The 24773-nt window shown below is 39.5% G+C and overlaps 3 protein-coding genes across 4 annotated transcripts in view; 1 reads left to right on the top strand and 2 right to left on the bottom strand.

The window, feature by feature from the left end:
* The window catches only part of LOC110445991 (ATP-binding cassette sub-family D member 4-like), a 36487-nt gene extending 32293 nt beyond the window's left edge, over nt 1-4194 (top strand). For both annotated transcript variants that reach the window (XM_021490917.1, XM_021490916.1), the window contains exon 17: nt 808-4194. In XM_021490917.1, the coding sequence (XP_021346592.1) occupies nt 808-1013 (206 nt within the window). In that variant the 3' untranslated portion in view covers nt 1014-4194. The remainder of the gene's footprint in view (nt 1-807) is intronic.
* LOC110445990 (acetyl-coenzyme A synthetase 2-like, mitochondrial) lies at nt 3949-24773 on the bottom strand. The gene is made up of 14 exons (XM_021490915.1): nt 24391-24773; nt 20516-20612; nt 19571-19770; nt 19045-19220; nt 18698-18850; nt 17787-17934; nt 17452-17589; nt 14609-14701; nt 11510-11622; nt 11093-11219; nt 10451-10578; nt 10203-10266; nt 8019-8143; nt 3949-7844 (listed from the first exon to the last, which is right to left on the bottom strand). Exons 1-14 carry the CDS (start codon nt 24725-24727, stop codon nt 7680-7682), a joined length of 2064 nt encoding a protein of 687 aa, XP_021346590.1. The 5' UTR covers nt 24728-24773; the 3' UTR covers nt 3949-7679.
* LOC110445993 lies at nt 13375-14602 on the bottom strand. Its single transcript, XM_021490918.1, has 2 exons — nt 14239-14602; nt 13375-14178 (listed from the first exon to the last, which is right to left on the bottom strand). The coding sequence occupies exon 2, from the start codon at nt 13885-13887 to the stop codon at nt 13423-13425; it is 465 nt and encodes a 154-aa protein (XP_021346593.1). The 5' UTR covers nt 13888-14178; nt 14239-14602; the 3' UTR covers nt 13375-13422.

Genomic DNA, 24773 nt, shown 5'->3' with positions numbered 1-24773 from the left:
TTTTGAAATATGTCCTGGGTATATGATTTAAAAAGAAAAGATTTACACATTTGTCCTCTCCACAGTGATAACAGTGCACAGTACATTTGGAGAGATTTATGCCATTAATAGGACAATTTCAATGTATAATGATGTGTATGTTAATTCTGTGTCCTACTCGGTAATTGATATGTATATTAATTCCGTGTCCTACTCTGAAATTGATGTGTATGTTAATTCTGTGTCCTACTCTGTAATTGATGTGTATATTAATTCTGTGTCCTACTCTGTAATTGATGTGTCTATTAATTCTGTGTCCTACTCTGTAATTGATGTGTCTATTAATTCTGTGTCCTTCTCTGTAATTGATGTGTATGTTAATTATGTGTCCTACTCTGTAATTGATGTGTATGTTAATTCTGTGTCCTACTCTGTAGTTGATGTGTATATTAATTCTGTGTCCTACTCTGTAATGGATGTGTATGTTAATTCTGTGTCCTACTCTGTAGTTGATGTGTATATTAGTTCTGTGTCCTACTCTGTAATTGATGTGTATGTTAATTATGTGTCCTACTCTGTAAATGATGGGTATATTAATTCTGTGTCCTACTCTGTAATTGATGTGTATGTTAATTATGTGTCCTACTCTGTAATTGATGTGTATGTTAATTATGTGTCCTACTCTGTAATTGATGTGTATATTAATTCTGTATCCTACTCTGTAATTGATGTGTATGTTAATTCTGTGTCCTACTCTGTAATTGATGTGTATATTAGTTCTGTGTCCTACTCTGTAATTGATGTTTGCTGAATATCTGTGTTGTACAGTGCTGGATGAGGCGACCAGTCAGATTGGTCTGGTGGCAGAGGAGAAGATGTACGAGATGTGTGGCCAGCTTGGTATCACCGTGCTCAGTGTTGGCCATCGCCACAGTCTTGACAAATACCATACCATAGAGATCATCCTGGATGGTCAAGGGGGCTGGAAGATACAGCCAATCACAGACAATCTTATATCGGCAAGCACCTGCTGACATACAAACATAAGAACCATTTTGCATTATTGTAGTATTCGTGGTTAGAAGTGGAAGGTCAATGTTTCTGATAGTGTTCCATTGAGGATTCCTGTCTCGCTGCATTGTTTTATCCCATAAACAGTGACCTTCCCTGAACTTCCGTTTCAATGTATCTAGCACAATTGGGCCAGGCCAGGCCACCTGACCAGGCAGCTCATTAGGTTAGAGCAATAGTACATCAATCTGAGGTTCAGGGTTTGAATCCCAGTCTAGCCCGCTGATTGTTTTACGCTCAGAACAATGTTTTTGATTATATGATTGTTTATTTCATCTTCATGATTTCTCATAAAAGTCCCACTAGGTATGGTTTTCTTTTCAGAAATGATTTATCAAAGCCATTGACATGCAGGAAAAACCAGTTTTCTACACTTAGTAACAGATTTTGGCATTGGTATGGGGATCCTTAAGATGTACTGACACTGTTACTAGTACGGAGATCTTTAACAGTGACTGACACTGTTACTAGTACAGAGATCTTTAACAGTGACTGACACTGTTAGTGGTACGGGGATCCTTAAGAGTTACTGACACTGTTAGTGGTATGGGGATCCTTAAGAGTTACTGACACTGTTAGTAGTACGGGGATCTTTAACAGTGACTGACACTGTTAGTGGTACGGGGATCCTTAACAGTGACTGACACTGTTAGTAGTACGGGGATCTTTAAGAGTGACTGACACTGTTAGTGGTACGGGATCTTTAAGAGTGACTGACACTGTTAGTGGTACGGGGATCCTTAACAGTGACTGACACTGTTAGTAGTACGGGGATCCTTAAGAGTGACTGACACTGTCCATAAAATGTTTTGATGGAAAGTAGAAAAGGTAGATCGATAAACAACATTCCTATTTTTTTTTACAACACATGTGTTCTACATTTCGTTCATATTGTTTATATGTTCAATCTGTAACTAGTTACCCATGTCACAGACAGAAATGAAGCTGGTAATTATAATGTACCTGTCCAGTATTTGACACTACCTCATTCAAGTGTTGCCATTACTTAGAGCTTCTTCAGATCATTTCTGTAAATGTTTTAAAAGAAGTAAATCAAAAATGACATTAACACTCATATTTATGCTTTTATTTTTAACAACATTTTTATTTGTGTTTTTTTAAAGTTAATTTAGCAAAATTGAACAACAGAATTCCAATTTTCATGTTTACTTTTACATAAAAATCTACAGGTCTAACTGATGGTTATAATAGACAGGTTTATCTCTGTCTATTCAAAACTGTGTATAAAGTTTTTGATATATATGTTTTTTTATACGATGTAATACAAATCCTGGTTAGTGCATTTTTCCCCTATCATGACATTAATGCGATGAGATTACTTTCAGAATTTGTAATTGGGTGTGTATATTTTTTCACTTTTTGAAGTATTGGTGATATTGCATTTAGTATCTAGCTATGTGAGCATTGTTAAAATGTCATGATACATGATACACATTATGGTATAGTGTTTTATTGTAGACAATACTTTATTAACGTTTGGCGATTACTCAGGAAGCCGGCCCAAGTCTTTGATGAATTTCCAAATTTTTATTGCTGATAAAATGATTGTTTCTCGTGGAAATATAATAATTTTTTGTGAAATAATTAAACTTTACAACATCAAAATTTCCCTCATACCCTATTTTGGCTGAAGACCCTGAACAAGCTTGAGGGGACAGGAGGCCCTAATTATAAGGACAGCTATAGATCTACAGTTTATATTGGGTACGATACGAAAGTTGCTATAAACAATGGTTTATTTACATGATCCAGATCTTCAGCAGACCGTGACTGTTTCTCAATGGTTAAGATGGATTTACAGTGGGTGGTATGAATTCTCATAAGGTCATATGGGTAGTCAGCATATCAGCTGATAACACAGCAGTGTTACAGTAAAATTGCATTTAAAAAAGACATGTGTCAACTTAAATATTGGTCGGTATTTGATTTTTTTACCTGAAACCAATCACATGGCTTACCATTTGCCTTCAATTTTGATATATATAAGGGTATATATAGGGTGCAGAGAATGGAAGTGAGTGGATGCCAAGTATTATAACATATTCAGAAAGTGAGGCTACATACAAGTTTGTGATGTTTACAATAATAACAAGATAATTAGTGTATCAAATATGAGATATGATTCCATTCAAGTTTCCATTCTATTTCACTTCATATGTAATATGTTTGTTTAATGATGAGATATATAGTATTGATGTTACCATTAATTTTAAAAGATTATGCATTGTTATATTATGGTGAAATATTTGCTAGTTGTGACTACTTTAATGATCTCGGTTTATATCACAGCTCAGCTGGCTGCCGACCAAATATTAATGCTCTTAGGACGGTCTTGTTAGCTTCAGGTGTAACTGGTTGATGTTGTGATCTCAAGAGATGTTTGACATTATCTTATAATTTATCATTTGTGCCAAGCTGGGTATGCCAAGCAGATCCAGGGCAATTGTTTAAGTGTGAGGTGGGTATGAGGGTAGTTGTTTGTGTGTGGGGGATGGGTATGAGGGTAGTTGTTTGTGTATGGGGGATGGTGTGAGCCATGTCAAGTGTATATAATATACAGAAGTGCTGTAATAAAGTGGTTGTTTGGAAAAATTTATGTTGGTGTTTGATTCAGGTAACTTGCCTCAGTTACATATACCTAGTAAGGCAACTTCACACAACTAACTACAAGTTTGTCCTGTGTGTTTAGAATTAATGAGAATTCACAATTTGCATGATTGAATCGGACATTAACCCTCTCACCTCTATGTAATTTAAGCAAACCTTACTATGCATTGATCTGGATGAGTCCATTATGGTCTACAGTGGTGAAAGGGTAAAACCTTTTTTTTCTTTCTGAATGATCAATATCTAGACACACCACTACAAACAACCAGAGCATCAGTATGATTTTATTCTGTTTACTAGACATGTATAAATGTATGTAAAAAAGGTAGTACATTCCTACCTTATCAGGTGTACAAATGTCACAGCACTTTTAATTTCATGAACATGCATATATACAATGTTGAGTATTAATGAATGAATAAATGGTACAGAAATGTATAACATAGTCACTATCACTTAAACACACTCGAGAACATGGTCACTTTAAAAGGAGAAAATGAATTCTCAATAAAAATATTTTTTTCTTTTAATCCTTTCACTGTTTTTTTGATTTCCCAATTTTGTCATATTAAATATAGATATGCACTAAACTAAACCTCTTGGATATAATTAACCTTTATCAAGCGAATATAGTTACCAAATATGACTAGGAATCGACAGTCGATTCAATAATACAGCTACATTTGTACTTATGTAGGCTAATAATGGAGGACAGTACTTATATAATTCACTGCAACTGGTTACAGATATCCCAGTTACTTATACCACAGTTTTAAGAGTACATTTGTCATCAAAGCCAATCTGTAATTACTGCTGCAGGTTTATTAGAAAATTCTTAGCAAAAGCTCCACAAAGACAAAACTTTGATCAGATCTCTTGGGTATTGTTTAATAAAAAAAAACATTTTGGATTGTTTCGAGCAGGTACATTTCAAGAAACGTGAAAAAAAAAGGATTCAAATATTTTGAATTGGAAATTTGCTTCTCTAGATTCTATAAATAAGTTCTAATGTTGAATTACAGATTCACATTAATGTATATAAAATCGTTATTTCCAACTCCGATTATAAACCCTACATTCCAAAACAGTTTCCTTACTGAACACACCCTATGTCTGTCCCCATTTCTCTATCAAAAGCTCCAGTATATAGATTTACTATACAACAAGGGGGCCCGCAGGGCCTGTATCGCTCAAATGGTTATTTAAGCCATCATGACAAGATATTCTCATTAAATTATTGTTGCAAAAAACTCTACAGACCATGGGGCTTATTCTAAAAGCATGATTCTGTTGATCCCTTTATACCCAGTAATTGAATAATATATATATGGTTATGTGGAAGGATCTCAACAGCTTCCATGTTATTAATCTTGGATTGACCACCAGGGGCAGGGTTGGACCCTTGAGCCAATCCTGGTGGTATTCTTATATTTGTCCCTTCATGAACATCAATTGGATGTATGACAATGGGTAAGGGATCTTGACCATTTCGTGTTATGACTGATGTACAAAGTCCCCAAATGCTTGGGAAACCCCCTGGGCCAATTCTAATGAAATGATTGTGTTTATCTCTTCTGGCTCAGCAAACAGGCATATGGTTAAAGAGTGAGGATCTCAATCATTTCCAAGCTATCCCATTTTTAGCCCAAACCCTCCGCACCCTTGGGAGTCGGCCTCTGTGTGCATCAATATCTAGGGATGCGTCCAAATGAATACGTTTCACATCCATCAGAAAGTTCCAGGGAAGATTGGTTTAAAGCAATATGGCCATATTACCTTGTTTTGGCCTATCCCTCAGCGCCCAGAGGTCAGTCCCTTGATGTGTATTATCTTTATTCTGCATCCCCTAAGGGTGTTCAAACCTGCTGATGAATGACGACGAATGCAGTGGTATGGCATTAGCTCACCTTTATCCTTCAGACCAGGTGAACTAGATATTTTAAAGTTTTCTGTCACAGTATTGAGGTGTTATCACATGGTTGTCTTAAAATAAATTTACATATGTAAAAGACATTCAATTTCACAACGGTAGTTTATCACAATCTATTAATATCAGCTGAAATATATTGTACTGGATGTTGGTAACCTGTCACCATTAAGTTTGTGTTGCCATAGCTCTTGTCCTTCAGTAAACTGACAACAAAACTATGTAACGGTGTACCTTTCCATAAAAAAAAATTCATTTGCATAAAAAAACCCAAGAATAACCAGTTTTAAAATAGCAACCATGAAACTCACAATCGTTGCTGACATGTAAGATTGAAGGTGAATTAGATATTCCAGAAATTACTTTCACTTTAATGCAAGGTCTTAGCTCTGAAAACAGGCACTGCTAACCTTAAACATGCTAGCAGCAACCTTCAAACTACACCTTCACAATGTAATTCAAGGTGTTAGCACTTAAATTAGGCACTGCTAACCTTAAACATGCTAGCAGTACCCACCAACCTAAAACTTCTCACTTAATGTAAGGACTTTGTACTAAAAACAGACATTTCTTACCTAATCACACCCTCCTATCTAAAACTTGGTATGTTAATGCAAGGGCTAACGGGCATCACCAACCAAAAACTTACCACTTTAATACTTGATCAGAATTGGCAGTTTTTGGATTGTATGTTGCTTTCACACGATATCTCTTCAAAAGATAATAGATTTTTACCATTTATGATCATGGTTGCATAGTTCATGTTCGTTATACATGTGTATACAAATTATTACAACATCACGATACCTTAAGTTATGATCACAACAATATTTGGCAAATGTAAACTGATTTAAAAAGCTGATGCAACTTCATTGTGAACATTTTTATAATTTGTTACTATAGCACCAGATGATATACAATGTACTTGATAACCAAATGTTTGGGCGAAACCATGTTAAAAAAAAACCTCAAAAATATTCATAAAAAAAAATAAAAATGCCCTATATGATAAAACACTAATGTGATATAGTCACTGCTATTGCAAACAATACAATGACTATTCTATAAAACTGAATTTCAGCAAAAAACAAAGATGTATCAGAATAAGATTTTAAGCATCAGTTGTGAGGGCTCCTCTCCAAAAGGCAGAGAAGGCTGATGAAGGATGAACAACCTTTATCCTGAATTATGCCACCACCACATTGTATGATTTAGTGTCTTCTCAAATTTCAAACAAATTTCAATATAAAAATATTTTCAACAGATTTTTCTTACAAACACCTCAATATAAAATTTCTTACAAACAGACAAGAATACACAAAAAAAACCAAAGAAAAACAGCATTCATTTCTTACTCAATGAAAAACTATAGGCCTTGACCTAAAATGATTCTCTAACAGAAAATGTAACGGTTTCCGGTCTCATTTGAACCTTAAACAACACCTGAGTCTTAAGTTTTCATAACAAACATGACCAGAACGGTAGGAAATGTAGATAAATGACAAGGACACTTCTACAGTAAGCTTCTAGTACACCAATTCTCTGTAGCTTCTAGTACACCAATTCTCTGTAGCTTCTAGTACACCAATTCTCTGTAGCTTCTAGTACACCAATTCTCTGTAGCTTCTAGTACACCAATTCTCTGTAGCTTCTAGTACACCAATTCTCTGTAGCTTCTAGTACACCAATTCTCTGTAGCTTCTAGTACACCAATTCTCTGTAGCTTCTAGTACACCAATTCTCTGTAGCTTCTAGTACACCAATTCTCTGTAGAAGTGTACAGTTTCCCTCAACATTATATATTATTATCCCGTTACTAGCAATAGTCAATATATTTTATAATTGGCCGTCTAATAAGGAAAGTAGTGTAACTCGTTTCACAGATACATTACACAGCTAAAACTCTCAATATGAAAATTATGAAAATTTAGCCATGTCCCTGGTCCTGAATGTTGGACCGCTCACATTAGACTTCAGAAACCAAGGTTGCACTACATGTATGTAATGGAATTATTCACGAGATAAACAGCTGCTTTGATTGGTCTACGAGCTGCCTAGCTGTAACAGAAGGGCCTCAGACCTTGAACTCCTCACCATGTTTCTGTACCAGAATCTCAACAACAGACGGGTCAACCAGTGTAGATATATCACCAAGTTCCTCTGGTTTGTTGTCTGCAACCTTTCGCAAAATTCTTCTCATTATTTTCCCAGACCTTGTCTTTGGTAATCCAGGAGTAAACTGAAAATATATGTTTAAATATTTAGAATATACAGATGAAACAGGTGCAGCTTTCTGTAATGGGATTCTCTTGTTTCCTCATTTACTAGACATTTTTCTGTTGTAATCAGTAGTTCAATACACAACAATGTATTTTCATAGCCTTGACTTGTTTACAGTGAATGTAACACTTACCAGAATCCTGTCTGGTTGAGCGAAGCCACCTATCCTGGTCTTGACAATGGATTTAAGTTGATCTCTTAAAGTATCAGCATCCTCTGGATTAATGTCTTCCATGGTCACCACAAAAGCATATATACCTGGACAACAAATACATCCTGGTCAGTAACCTAAATGCCTTGGTCAACAAAACACTGACGTGTACCACATGGGAGAGTACATACCGTATCAGATTTACAACCAAAGTAGAAATCTTTTCTTTTCTTATAAATCGTTCTAGTGCTCATTACACTTTTAAAGATATGCTTAGCACTATCTGTATCCATTGACTCAACACAGTCAAGCATGTCAACAGCTAGACATTTCTGCTCTGTGATACATAAATAAGACGACAAGAACAGTTATCACTCAAATTACATTTAGAAAGTTTCTGCAAGGTCACAATATTGAGGTCAAAGAGAAGTACATAATAAACAAGTTTTTATGGTAATATGATCAGGAAAGATGTAACAATTGCAGAATTCTTATGTTTGATTGACTTGCTGCAAGAGACATCAATCTACCTTCCACTTAGGAAGACTACTTCTCCTTGGGAAGACTAAGCTTATAAAGGAGAAATCAGCTTGCCTTCGCCATGGGAACTACATTGTACAATCTACTCCTTGTGAAGACTAAACTTGTACAAGAGACATAAGTCTACCTTCTCCTTGGGAGGACTACACTTGTACAAGNACTTGTACAAGTGACATAAGTCTACCTTCTCCTTGGGAGGACTAGACTTGTACAAGAGACATAAGCCTACCTTCTCCGAGGGAGGACAAGACTTGTACAAGAGACATAAGCAGACCTTCTCCGAGGGAGGACAAGACTTGTACAAGAGACATAAGCCTACCTTCTCCGAGGGAGACCTAGACTTGTACAAGAGACATAAGCAGACCTTCTCCGAGGGAGGACAAGACTTGTACAAGAGACATAAGCAGACCTTCTCTGAGGGAGGACAAGACTTGTACAACAGATATAAGTCTACCTTCTCCTTGGGAGGACTAGACTTGTACAAGAGACATAAGTCTACCTTCTCCTTGGGAGGACTAAACTTGTACAAGAGACATAAGTCTACCTTCTCCGAGGGAGGACTAAACTTGTTCAAGAGACATCAGTCTACCTTCTCCGAGGGAGGACTAGACTTGTTCAAGAGACATAAGTCTACCTTCTCCTTGGGAGGACAAGACTTGTACAAGAGACATAAGTCTACCTTTTCCTTTGGAGGACTAAACTTGTACAAGAGACATAAGTCTACCTTCTCCGAGGGAGGACTAATCTTGTTCAAGAGACATAAGTCTACCTTCTCCTTGTGAGGACAAGACTTGTACAAGAGACATAAGCAGACCTTCTTCTTGGGAGGTCTAAACATGAACAAGGGACATAAGTCTACCTTCTCCGAGGGAGGACAAAACTTGTTCAAGAGACATAAGTCTACCTTCTTCTTGGGAGGACTAAACTTGTACAAGAGACATAAGCCTACCTTCTCCTTGGGAGGACAAGACTTGTACAAGAGACATAAGCAGACCTTCTTCTTGGGAGGTCTAAACATGAACAAGGGACATAAGTCTACCTTCTCCTAGGGAGGACTAGACTTGTACAAGAGACATAAATCTACCTTCTCCTTGGGAGGACTAAACTTGTACACGAGACATAAGTCTACCTTCTCCTTGGGAGGACTAAACTTGTTCAAGAGACATAAGTCTACCTTCTTCTTGGGAGGTCTAAACATGAACAAGGGACATAAGTCTACCTTCTCCGAGGGAGGGCTAAACTTGTACAAGAGACATAAGTCTTCCTTCTCCTTGGGAGGACTAAACTTGTACAAGAGAGACATAAGTCTACCTTCTCCTTGGGAGGACTAGACTTGTAAAAGAGACATAAGTCTACCTTCTTCTTGGGAGGTCTAAACATGAACAAGGGACATAAGTCTACCTTCTCCGAGGGAGGACTAATCTTGTTCAAGAGACATAAGTCTACCTTCTTCTTGGGAGGTCTAAACATGAACAAGGGACATAAGTCTACCTTCTCCGAGGGAGGACTAGACTTGTACAAGAGACATAAGCCTACCTTCTCCTTGGGAGGACTAGACTTGTACAAGAGACATAAGTCTACCTTCTTCTTGGGAGGACTAAACTTGTACAAGAGACATGAGCCTACCTTCTCCTTTGATGTCGTGAGGGAAGCCAACCACAGCCGTCTCGGCCACTTGTGAATGATCATCCTAAAAATTCACAGCAGGTTAGATAACAATCTGATAATTCAATGTTTGGTTAAAATCAAATGACTGTTCTTAATTATGATACAATGACATTTTTTAATATTTAGATATTTAGCAGACGTTTAATAACTTTAAAATTCTCTTCAAAGACAAAATATAAGTGATCGAACATGAAGTAAATATGTACCATGGCATCCTCCACTTCAGCTGTGCCTATTCTGTGGCCGCTGACATTGATAACATCGTCCATCCGTCCTGTGATCTGGTAGTACCCGTCCTCACACCGATGCGCTCCATCCCCACTGAAGTAGTAACCTACAGAACACAATAACATGTGCTAGGGCCTATCTGGTGTGATCTTGTCTTAATCACACCAGGTGTTATCTCACAGGTGTAACAGGCCAGGTATTATCTCACAGGTGTAACAGGCCAGGTGTAATCTTTCAGGTGTTAATCAAGGCAGGTGTAATCTTATTGGTGTAAACCAAGCTCCACTATGATGCAATGACATATGTACTATATTACTAGTAACAGTATTTCATGTTTTTTCCAAGGACCATTTACCACAATAAAACTTTGACATACATATATGCATAAAACTCTATTAAAAATATTAAACAGAATATTCAGCTGGTCAGTGATGTTTGAAATATTCATTTAAAGCAAAATATGAATGTTGTTAAAAAAGGTTGGTGAAATATACACAATATAGAATATCTATATAATGATACTGTTAATAATACATCATAGAGCAATATTCTGACACAACTGAAATCCAAAGATGTAAAGTAATATAGTTCCAAGCACCTAGGTGTAATAATTAACTGACCAGGGTATGGGTTATAGTAGGTGTCGAGGAAGCGTTTGTGGTCCCCGTATATTGTACGTGCCATACCAGGCCACACTGACTTAATACACAGGGCTCCTTGTACATTACTGCCAGTCAGTTCCTTTCCCTGAAAAGACCAAGTGTGGACTTTTAGTCTCCAGCATATGTGTATAGAAAAGAGTGACCTATGGAGAGAGGTTACTAAGACTGTGACATCCACTGCCAAAGACTAGAAAAAGCCAGAATGTTCAAAGGTGGACCATAGATATTACCGATATTCCAAATGTAAATCATGTTTTCTTTAAATTGAATTATTTTCCTGAATATGACATTTTCATGCAAATCATGTTTTCTTTAATTTGAATTATTTTCCTGAATATGACATTTTCAAGTAAACCGTCATCACACAGATCTTACATCCTTGTCCATCAGAGCAGGTTGAATCCCAAAATGTGGTCTCATGGGTTTGGACGCTACTATCTTGGCTCCTGGAGCAGATGGTCTGGGTGCTAAAGCTATCCCTCCAGTCTCTGGGGTGGAATTCAAATAAATATTGTACAAATTTTTCACAAATTTTCACAAAGGCAACATTTTTTTTAATAATTTACATGAACTATCATATAACTTTTTAGTCTTTAAATTCTCCTGCCCCATTATTTACTTTTAAAATAATTTACATGAAATAATGGGAGAATTTAATTATATTTTCAAACATAGCAAACATTACAATGACAAAATTGTTCTTGATAAAGTCAAAAGAAAATTAAAAATTTGTCCCTTCTCCTTTCAGTTTCTTACTTCTGTAACCTCTCATCTCTTTCAACTACCACCTCAAAAACTCATCCTGCCCTCCCCTGTCCCTCTAACATACATTATACCTATCTGACCCCATCTGATCCTGCCCTCCCCTGTCCCTCTAACATACATTATACCTATCTGACCCATCTGATCCTGCCCTCCCTTTATCCACAAACTCACATTTGTCCTTCCCTACTACCTCCAACAGACCTGTGTGTCACCAGGTATCCACAATCTCACACTCACCCTCCCCTACTACCTCCAATATACCTGTCTGCCACCAGGTAACAACAACCTCACACTCACCCTCTCCTACTACCTCCAACATACCTGTCTGCCACCAGGTGTCCACAACCTCACACTCACCCTCCCCTACTACCTCCAACATACCTGTCTGTCACCAGGTATCCACAACTTCACACTTGTCCTCCTTTACTACCTTCAACATACCTGTCTGCCACAAGGTATCCACAACCTCACACTTGTCCTCCCCTACTACCTCCAACATACCTGTCTGTCACCAGGTATCCACAACTTCACACTTGTCCTCCTTTACTACCTTCAACGTTACCTGTCTGTCACCAGGTATCCACAACCTCACACTCACCCTCCCCTACTACCTCCAACAGACCTGTGTGTCACCAGGTATCCACAATCTCACACTCACCCTCCCCTACTACCTCCAACATACCTGTGTGTCACCAGGTATCCACAATCCCACACTCCCCCTCCCCTACTCCCTCCAACATACCTGTCTGTCACCAGGTGTCCACAACTTCACACTCACCCTCCCCTACTACCTCCAACCTACCTGTCTGCCACCAGGTATCCACAACCTCACACCCATCCTCCCCTACTACCTCTAACATACCTGTCTGCCACCAGGTATCCACAACCTCACAGTCACCCTCCCCTACTATCTCCAACATACCTGTCTGCCACCATGTATCCACAACTTCACACTCACCCTCCCCTACTACCTACAACATACCTGTCTGTCACCAGGTATCCACAACCTCAAACTCACCCTACCCTACTACCTACAACATACCTGCCTGCTACCAGGTGTCCACAACTTCACACTCACCCTCTCCTACTACCTCCAACATACCTGTCTGTCACCAGGTATCCACAACCTCAAACTCACCCTACCCTACTACCTACAACATCCCTGCCTGCTACCAGGTGTCCACAACTTCACACTCACCCTCTCCTACTACCTCCAACATACCTGTCTGCCACCAGATATCCACAACCTGACACTCACCCTCTCCTACTACCTCTAACATACCTGTCTGCCACCAGGTATCCACAACCTCACACTCACCCTCCCCTACTACTTCCAACATACCTGTCTGCCACCAGGTATCCTCAACCTCACCCTCTCCTACTACCTCAAACATACCTGTCTGCCACCAGGTATCCACAACCTCAAACTCACCCTACCCTACTACCTACAACATCCCTGCCTGCTACCAGGTGTCCACAACTTCACACTCACCCTCTCCTACTACCTCCAACATACCTGTCTGTCACCAGGTATCCACAACCTCAAACTCACCCTCCCCTACTACCTCCAACATACCTGTCTGCCACCAGGTATCCACAACTTCACACTTGTCCTCCCCTACTTCCTCCAACATACCTGTTTGCCACCAGGTATTCACAACCTCACTCCTGCCCTCCCCTACTACTTCCAACATACCTGTCTGCCACCAGGTATCCTCAACCTCACACTCTCCTACTACCTCAAACATACCTGTCTGCCACCAGGTAACAACAACCTCACACTCACCCTCCCCTTCTACCTCCAACATACCTGTCTGCCACCAGGTACCCACAACCTCCCACTCACCCTCTCCTACTACCTCCAACATACCTGTCTGCCACCAGATATCCACAACCTCACACTCACCCTCTCCTACTACCTCTAACATACCTGTCTGCCACCAGGTATCCACAACCTCACACCTGCCCTCCCCTACTTCCTCCAACATACCTGTCTGTCACCAGGTATTCACAACCTCACACTCACCCTACCCTACTACCTCCAACATACCTGTGTGTCACCAGGTATCCAAAACTTCACAGTTGTCCTCCCCTACTACCTCCAACATACTTGTCTGCCACCAGGTATCCAAAACCTCACACTCACCCTCCCCTACTACCTCCAACATACCTGTCTGCCACCAGGTATCCACAACCTCACACTCACCCTCCCCTACTACCTCCAACATACCTGTGTGTCACCAGGTATCCACAACCTCACACCTGCCCTCCCCTACTACCTTCAACAAACCTGTGTGTCACCAGGTATCCACAACCTCACCCTCACCCTCCCCTACTACCTCCAACATACCTGTCTGCCACCAGGTATCCACAACCTCACACTCACCCTCTCCTACTACCTCCAACATACCTGTGTGTCACCAGGTATCCACAACCTCACACCTGCCCTCCCCTACTACCTTCAACAAACCTGTGTGTCACCAGGTATCCACAACCTCACCCTCACCCTCCCCTACTACCTCCAACATACCTGTCTGCCACCAGGTATCCACAACCTCACACTCACCCTCTCCTACTACCTCCAACATACCTGTGTGTCACCAGGTATCCACAACCTCACACTTGTCCTCCCCTATTACCTCCAACATACCTGTCTATCACCAAGTGTCCACATTATCACACTCACCCTCCCCTTCTACCTCCACATACCTGTCTGCCACCAGGTATCCACAACCTCACACTTGCCATCTCCAACAACATCATTGTACCAGTCATATGCTTCAGTATTCAATGGCTCACCAACTATAAAGAAATGCAAAATCAGTATATATATAAATAAAGGCATTTAAAACTTCCCAAACGTTTACAAAATAGTTAATGTAACCCGATTGCTATTTCATTATCCTTACCAAGTTTCCAGATTGAGGACCTGACAATACTCACCAGTCAAGTTTCCTGATTGAGAACCTGACAATTCTCACCAGAGTCAATTTTCCTGATTAACGACCTGATAATTCTCACCAATCAAGTTTCCTGATTAACGTCCTGACAATTTTCACCAGAGTCAAGTTTCCTGATTACCGACCTGACAATTCTCACCAATCAAGTTTCCTGATTGAGGACCTGACAATTCTCACCAGAGTCAAGTTTCCTGATTTAGGACCTGACAATTCTTCACCAGTCAAGTTTCCTGATTAACGTCCTGACAATTCTCACCAGAGTCAAGTTTCCTGATTAACGACCTGACAATTCTCACCAATCAAGTTTTCTGTTTGAGGACCTGACAATTCTCACCAGTCAAGTTTCCTGATTTAGGACCTGACAATTCTCACCAGAGCCAATGTTCCTGATTGAGGACCTAACAATTCTCACCAGTCAAGTTTCCTGATTAACAACCTGACAATTTTCACCAGAGCCAAGGTTCCTGATTGAGGACCTGACAATTCTCACCAGTCAAGTTTCCTGATTAACAACCTGACAATTCTCACCAGAGTCAAGTTTCCTGATTAAGGACCTGACAATTCTCACCAGTCAAGTTTCCTGATTAACAACCTGACAATTCTCACCAGAGCCAAGTTTCCTGATTAACGACCTGATAATTCTCACCAATCAAGTTTCCTGATTGAGGACCTGACAATTCTCACCAGTCAAGTTTCCTGATTAACGTCCTGACAATTTTCACCAGAGTCAAGTTTCCTGATTAACGACCTGATAATTCTCACCAATCAAGTTTCCTGATTGAGGACCTGACAATTCTCCCCAGTCAAGTTTCCTGATTTAGGACCTGACAATTCTCACCAAAGCCAATGTTCCTGATAAAGGAACTGACAATTCTCACCAGTCAAATTTCTTGATTTGGAACCTGACAATTCTCACCAGAGTCAAGTTTCCTGATTGAGGACCTGACAATTCTCACCATAGTCAAGTTTCCTGATTGAGGCCCTGACAATTCTCGCCAGTCAAGTTTCCTGATTTAGGACCTGACAATTCTCACCAGAGCCAATGTTCCTGATAAAGGAACTGACAATTCTCACCAGTCAAATTTCTTGATTTGGAACCTGACAATTCTCACCAGAGTCAAGTTTCCTGATTAACGCCCTGACAATTCTCACCAGTCAAGTTTCCTCATTTAGGACCTGACAATTCTCACCAGTCAAGTTTCCTCATTTAGGACCTGACAATTCTCATCAGAGCCAATGTTCCTGATTGAGGAGCTGACAATTCTCACCAGAGCCAGGTTTCCTGATTGAGGACCTGACAATTCTCACCATAGTCAAGTTTCCTGATTGAGGCCCTGACAATTCTCGCCAGTCAAGTTTCCTGATTTAGGACCAGACAATTCTCACCAGAGCCAAGTTTCCTGATAAAGGAACTGACAAGTCTCACCAGTCAAATTTCCTGATTTAGGACCTGACAATTCTCAGCAGAGCCAATGTTCCTGATTGAGGACCTGACAATTTTCACCAGTCAAGTTTCCTGATTTAGGACCTGACAATTCTCACCAGAGCCAAGTTTCCTGATAAAGGAACTGACAATTCTCACCAGTCAAATTTCCTGATTTAGGACCTGACAATTCTCATCAGAGCCAATGTTCCTGATTGAGGACCTGACAATTCTCACCAGTCAAGTTTCCTGATTTAGGACCTGACAATTCTCACCAGAGCCAAGTTTCCTGATTAAGGAACTGACAATTCTCACTAGAGTCAAGTTTCCTGATTGAGGACCTGACAATTCTCACCAGAGTCAAGTTTCCTGATTAAGGAACTGACAATTCTCACCAGAGCCAAGTTTTACAAGGACTGTTTTCATACCATATTGTCTGTAATATGGGTTGTTGTGCATGTGTTATACTGCTAGCTGTGCATAGGCCATATCCCGGACCAACCCTTATCAGCTTGACATACCCGATATCTGTCTAGCATATACCATATCTGCCCACCGTGCACTGTAACCATTTTGCTTCTGGCTCAACGAGTTTCGGAACAATCACGCATCAATTTCTGTAATTCATGGATGATTTTGCATACTAAGACAGTGATGATGTGTAGTATTTGATAAAGAGGTTACGATATGACTACTTCCAGCTCTCAGGCCTCAAACCCTTCAGGCTGATATGGAGGCCTACAGTTGGTAAGGGGTAGGATAAATGTGTCCTATTATAACTTCTAAGTCTATATTCATTAATGAATAATCTCATCAGAGTTTCCTGAGTGTTGACCTTGACCTCTCAATACTTACCACAGCCAAGTTTCCCGAGTGTTGACCTTGACCTTGACCTCTCAATATTTACCACAGCCAAGTTTCCTGAGTGTTCACCTTGACCTCTCAATATTTACCACAGCCAAGTTTCCTGACTGTTGACAGTTGATAGATGTTGTGTGTGGAGTGTTGACCTTAACCTCACAATACTTACCACAGACAAGTTTCCTAAGTGCTGACCTTGACCTCTCAATACTTACTACAGCCAAGTTTCCTGAGTGCTGACCTTGACCTCTCAATACTTACCACAGCCCAAGTTTCCTGAGTGCTGACCTTGACCTCTCAATACTTACCACAGCCAAGTTTCCTGAGTGAAGACCGGTCATACTTTTTCACCCACTCATTGCCTTCCTTGAGCAGGAGTCGTAAGGAGGTTGGGGCCAAGTAAATATGGTCCAGACTCAGTCGCTGCACCATCTCCCAGTACCGCCCTGTCCAAACATGATGCTCATTTTGTAACTGCAATAGTTTATATTAAGTGTTTTTTCCAATGGAAAAATCATTAGGGCAAGTTCCCTCGACAAATACATCCATAAACTGCAAAATACTTCTTCCGTTAACCATAATTGTCTTAATAGCTGAACTTCAAATACAAAATGGAACTGAAATTCCCATAACATCATTTTACCTGGATTTGGGTAGGTGGGTGTACTCTCAAACAACACCGTTGTGGCACCATTACTCAGTGGTCCGTACACCACATAGGTGTGGCCGGTGATCCAACCAATGTCTGCCACACAGCCGAACCTCTCACCCTCCCGATAGTCAAACACATGCTGTAATCACAAAATACAATGTTACAGGCATGTGTCTAATATATATACAAATACTGTACAGGGTTATCTGTGTCTTAATCTACACAGAACTTAGGGATGCATGTGTCTTATCCACAAAGAAAACAGGGTTATCTGTGTGTTAACTACATAGCACACAGGATTACATGTATGTGTCTACACAACACATGGGGTTACATATATGTGTCTACACAGAAAACAGGGTTACATATATGTGTCTACAAAAAAACAGGGTTATCTGTGTGTTAACTACATAACACACAGGGTTACATTCATGTGTCTACACAGAAAACAGGGTTACATATATGTGCCTACACAGAAAACAGGGTTACATATATGTGTCTACACCGAAAACAGGGTTATCTCATATATGTGTCTACACAGAAAACAGGTACATATATGTGTCTACACAGAAAACAGGGTTACATATATGTGTCTACACAGAAAACAGGGTTATCTGTGTGTTAACTACATAACACAAGGGGTTACATATATGTGTCTACACAGAAAACAGGGTTACATATATGTGTCATGCTCCAAACACTGAACTGGCAATCCCTTCTACACAGAAAGCAGGGTTATTTGTGTGTTAACTACATAACACACGGGGTTACATATATGTCTTACCTGCACAGAACTTATGGCTTTATGTATGTGTGTTATCTATACAGAATACAGGGTTACATGTATGTGTTTTATCTATACAAATTATAGTGTTACATTAATATAATTTATCTGTACCTACCCTTTGTGTGATACCAGCGTACAGAAGATATCCGGCGGTGGAGTGTGCGATCCCTTTGGGTTTCCCTGTTGACCCTGAGGTATACAGCATAAACAGGAGGTCCTCACTCCCCATCTTCTCTGGTTCACACACGTCTGACTGGCTAGCCATTTCCTAACAAAACAAAGAAATCAAAGTATTATAGAATTTCCTTGTTGATATTCCCATAAACTGAGCAATGACAAGTTCTGAAAATAGGTTCAATGACTGCTATTCAAACCCATTTATACACCACATAGTTGAATTATATTGAATTATGACAGAAACTATATATGAGTGAACAAGAGGAGACAGATTGTCGGAGCTACCTTGTCTAGGGAGATGTCCAGTTTGCCCATAGGGACAGGATTCCCAGTCCTCTGGTAAACAAACACCCGTTTTACACATGGACAGTTGGCCACGGCGGCGTCCACGGTCTGTTTGAGGGGGATGATCTTCCCTCCTCTCACTCCCTCGTCAGATGTTATCACAGTCTCAGCATCAGCTACGTTACACACACAACTTTAGCATCAGCTAATTATCTCACGGGAAATAAGTAAATACTATATACATGGAAATCTACACACCGTAAAATTGTCTCCCCTTCACTAACAAACAAAATGTCATTAACATCAGATAATTGTATAGTAGTATCTATAGTAAGCTGTATACCTATATTTGCTTCCAAGATGAACTTTCCTCAAAGCCTCACAGGTATACAGTAAAAAAAATATTCAACTGTATTTTTTCTATTTTTATGAGGTTAACATTATGGTAAATAATATAAATCAAAATATGGAAATATTTAAAGGATCCTATCATAAGTAGGAGCCTGATTAGGATGGAGGTGAGTACCATCAATGATCCTTCCAGCCAGAGCCTCAGCACTAAACCCAGCGAACACCACACTATGGATGGCCCCGATCCTAGCACACGCCATCATGACTGCCACAGCGACTGGTGAGGTAGGAAGATAGATAGCCACACGGTCTCCACGACATACGCCAAAACTCTTGAGCATATTAGCCATCTTGTTGACCATTTGTGACAGCTGCCTGTAAGTGTAAAGTCATCAGTTTAAAAACTGTCTTGGTCAGGTGTGAAGTCAGTGTCCCAAAACATATCACTGAGCAGGGGTTCTTCAACCTTATACACACTGGTTTTGCACTCTTTGCTTGACAAAGGAAACAGACGTTTTCAAAATCTCACAAAATAAGTTTCAATTACTGCTTCTGTTTAAAACAAACTTAGCATTTATGATAAATACAGATTCATTTGACAGTGCTGTTACAAGCAGTTCCAGTTATCATGCTATATCTTTCCTATGTTTTGTTTAGTGAGGATGAAACAAAACTCCAGATGTGTATGGTGACATTACCTGTAACTAAAGAATTCCTTCATACCCAGTTCAGATGTGTATGGTGACATTACCTGTAACTAACGAATTCCTTCATACCCAGTTCAGATGTGTATATTGACATTACCTGTGACTAAAGAATTCCTTCATACCCAGTTCAGATGTATATGGTGACATTACCTGTAACTAAAGAATTCCTTCATACCCAGTTCAGATGTGTATGGTGACATTACCTGTAACTAACGAATTCCTTCATACCCAGTTCAGATGTATATGGTGACATTACCTGTAACTAAAGAATTCCTTCATACCCAGTTCAGATGTATATGGTGACAATACCTGTAACTAACGATTTCTCTGTACCCAGATCAGATGTGTGCTGTGGCGTTACCTGTAATTAACGATTTCTCTGTACCCAGATCAGATGTGTGCTGTGGCGTTACCTGTAGCTAACATATTCCTCCGTTCCCGGTTCATCTTTCTCCCAGATCAAGGCTATAGCATCACCATTCTTCTCTGCATATCTGTCCACACAGTTAACTGCAAATATAATACAATCACAGTAATAATACAAATCCAGCATTGTATAGCCTAGTGCAGTCTAAATGAGCTATTGTAATCAAGCTGACTTTACATTTTACCACTGCCCCTGGAAGTGAGGGCAGCTGACTTTATATTTTATCTCTGTCCCTTGAAGTGAGGGCAGCTGCCTTTATATTTTACCTCTGCCCCTGGGAGTGAGGGAAGCTGCCTTTATATTTTACCTCTGTCCCTGGGAGTGAGGGCAGATGCATTTATACTTTACCTCTGCACCCTGGGAGTGTGGACAGCTGCCTTTATATTTTACCAGTCCCCTGGGAGTGAGGGCAGCTGACTTCATATTTTACCTCTGACCCTTGAAGTGAGGGCATCTGCCTTTATATTTTACCTCTGTCCCTGGGAGTAAGGGCAGCTGCCTTTATATTTTACCTCTGCCCCCTGGGAGTGTGTACAGCTGCCTTTATATTTTACCAGTCCCCTGGGAGTGAGGGAAGCTGACTTCATATTTTACCTCTGACCCTTGAAGTGAGGGCAGATGCATTTATATTTTACCAGTCCCCTGGGAGTGAGGGAAGCTGCCTTTATATTTTACCTCTGTCCCTGGGAGTGAGGGCAGCTGCCTTTATATTTTACCTCTGCCCCCTGGGAGTGTGTACAGCTGCCTTTATATTTTACCAGTCCCCTGGGAGTTAGGGCAGCTGACTTTAATATTTTACAGCTGCCCCCTGTGAGTGAGGACAGCTGCCTTTATATTTTACAACTACCCCCTAGGAATGAAGGCAGCTGCCTTTATATTTTAACTCCGCCCCCTGGGAGTGAGGGTAACATTTGAACTATTATGACGCTGAAATATTCTGTATAAAAACAAGTTTAAACAAGTTTTTCAGTAAAGCTGGAGTGTTGTTTTTATCTAGTTTCAGTAAAGCTTGAGCATTTTTTAAATTAGTTGTCATTCTTTCCTCTGTTTGGACCTGCCTCCAATACTTTCATTCCAACCACGTTTAAATTGAATATTCTTGTATCCCAAATAACAAATTAACTTAATACTATAGTTGTCGAGCAACTCTGCATTGTACTCATTTTAACATTTATCCTACAATGTTAATCCAATTCTTTAATCTTCATTCCTCTGCCCCTATGGAAACCACCACCTTCGTTTATACAGAAACTTTATATAATTGATACTGTGATGCTAACTAAATTAAGTATAAATAAATTAAAACCTGTCACAACTTTATATAGGAGCATTGTGGCCTTTTAATCTTTTAATACATTTATGACTAGGTGATATTGATATGTGAAAATGTAAGAAAGAACTTAATATCATAAAATATAAACATATAAATATCTTAAAATTCCTATTTGGTCATCTTAATGCTCCAAGTATTATTTTAATTGGTGTTACTGACAGCAATTTCAGTAAAGGGATGTGGATTGGGGATATCAGAAAAGGTAGGAGGCCCTTTACAGTGACATTCAAAGACCCCCTCAGGTTAAACTACTGATAACAGAGATAACATGTGGTCATTACGGATTATACCCATGATTGATAAATCACTGCTTATATCAATATTGATAATAATATGTTTACTGATGTTTAAGAATCTAATTCGGTTTTAAGTTACATGTTGATAATTTTTAGACTATCACATTTTCCCAATTCAACAAGTTATAAGTTATATACGATCAAATTATTTAAACACATATCAGTTATATATGTTGACCATGAAAGTTTGTTACCTACAGTACTGGTCTAGACATGTAAACTTCTAGCTGATATCTGTTTCTTATCTACTATTGTCTGTATACCAGTACTAGTAGATCAAGGTCACAGTTAACGTTGTTTTATACAGAGTCCTCGACATAGATCTTAACACCTCTTGATTTATCAGTCAAGGAGAAAAGTGAAGGGTTCCCTGATAAGTAACCCACATGAAGTTTCTTTAAAAAACTGTTCTGATCTAAACTGATCTGTAGAAATTTTAAGTATTTTTTAGGTAACAACGAATAGTCAAGTGTCATCATAGTTTGATTGTGTCAGTTTTTTCTAATCAGATGATAAATAAATATGATACAAAATAAAGTACCCTAGTTATACATTGGCATACGATTAAATACATTTTGTGTTTGTGTCATTGTTTTATCTAAAATACAAGAGTATATATAAAGGATGTACATTGTACAGAGTGTCAAAGTCTTTGCCTAGATGGAATTTATCTTTAGAGCAGTGGATAACCATCGGATTAGAAGGCATGAGGTTGCAGGTTCAATCCCCAGCAAACAAACATATTCTGTTCACTACTTCCATGCTGTTACATATTCGATACTGTTTATATGTCACTCTGGTAAAATATTAACTGCTTCCTACCTACCGAAGGGAGAATTTCTCTTTCGCTCATTCGCGATCGTCAGAGCATCAGATTAGTAACCCAGAGGTCCCAGGTTGATCCCTAATGGAGGCAGGCATTGAAAAAACACAATGACCTCTAGCTGACACTGGCATTATGTATAGGGAGGGACCTGTGAAATATTGAATTCTCAGCCTTTTTCCACAAGCATGGCTATTAACCCTGGAACAATAGGACTAGTTCTCCCTAGAGGAGAATTCCAGTATGTCATCAGACAAGTAAGTCAGGTTTATCCCTAGCAAAGGCATTGAAAAAAAATTACCCCCGTTATTTTTTAGATATATGCTTGTCTTTACATGTTGTTAATTCTTTTCAGATGAACAGCTTTACTAATTAATTGCCATGTTTCTGTAAATTGATCTATCGAAATCACTGTTGATTCTTGCCACAGGGGCCTGAGAATTAAGACATAATATATATTACAGTTGTTCACACCTCCCCTAACGTGTAGGGTATTATGTTTTTCGGGGTCCCAATCAATACTCAATCTAAGTCAGTGGTATAAATGACATCTTTTGATGATGGTATCTACATTTATTATGTGGTAGGGGTCCTACCATACATCATTACATGCATATATGTACTGCATTTTAATTTTCATGTCCCTGTGATTTCCACCTGGATCATTATAAATCTTTGCTCTATCTGGAGGCTCCCATTAAAAGGGTCACTCCATTCTGGTGTAGGCATGTCTGTCACAGACTACTGTCAATACATCTATACTTTTATTATATGTGTATTGACGAGGTTAGTACCTGTGCTGTATAGTGATATGGTTTATGTTTTGTATGTTGAAATGGTGCAGAGAAGAGTCGTCTGGTACACCCCTGGGTGCTATAACTACACCAGTAGTGTTACAGAAATGCTCCAAACACTGAACTGGCAATCCCTTGAACAATGCCGTAAAATGACCTCCACCATATTACTATATAAAATCATAAACGGCCTTGTGGCATACGATGGCAACCTCCAAAGTCTAAAAAGCGAACCCGACAACACAAATTCCAGATTCCATACAGCTCCACAAATTATCATGCACATTCATTCTTTCCTAGAGCAAGAGCAATTTGTACCTGGAACTGCCTCCCAACCTTCATCGCCGACAGTGCAGACCTCTCAACACTGAAGGCAAATCTCCTCTCTCACAAATTCTAAGCGTACATGTTTTTTTATCGTAAAGTTCTAAAAAAAAAAAAATGTGTTTAACCGATGTTTCTGACGCCTCTAAATAATGTTCAGTATATTGAACGTTAAGAGTATCCTGTTGAAGTTGAATGTTACACGCTTGGTCGTTATCGTGTTGGTATGGAGACACTTAAACGTGTTAATATATTATATGATACATATAGTTATGTGGTCTCAGAACTCACCAGACGCATTCAGCTTCCCATCCATAAACCAGCGTATATGTCCCTTGTTTATATCACAGTCTTTCACTTGGTTAAATGTCTGAAACCACTGTAACCTAGATTTGGCAAGTGTACCCCAAAAATGGTCTGGATTCTGCAAACTCGCATTGTGCAAATCTGCATGAGATTTAAACCGAGAGTCTCCTTGAAATTCTGGAAATGGCGTCGTTGTTATCCCTCTAAAATGTGTGCAGGAGACACCTTTCCATGCATGACAAGTAATTGAGTTCTTCAAGCTGCTGATAAGGAGCAATGAGTTATTTTTTCCAACCTGATAGAGATACTTAGCACCCGCCATCGTTGTACAACTTGACGAGCTGTAAATAAGGTCAACACCAGTTGAG

Source organism: Mizuhopecten yessoensis, unplaced genomic scaffold, assembly GCF_002113885.1.
Source record: "Mizuhopecten yessoensis strain PY_sf001 unplaced genomic scaffold, ASM211388v2 scaffold2435, whole genome shotgun sequence".
NCBI classification, from domain to species: domain Eukaryota; kingdom Metazoa; phylum Mollusca; class Bivalvia; order Pectinida; family Pectinidae; genus Mizuhopecten; species Mizuhopecten yessoensis.
The sequence above is the reverse complement of the archived record's forward strand: the minus strand, read 5'-3'. Positions and strand labels throughout refer to the sequence as shown.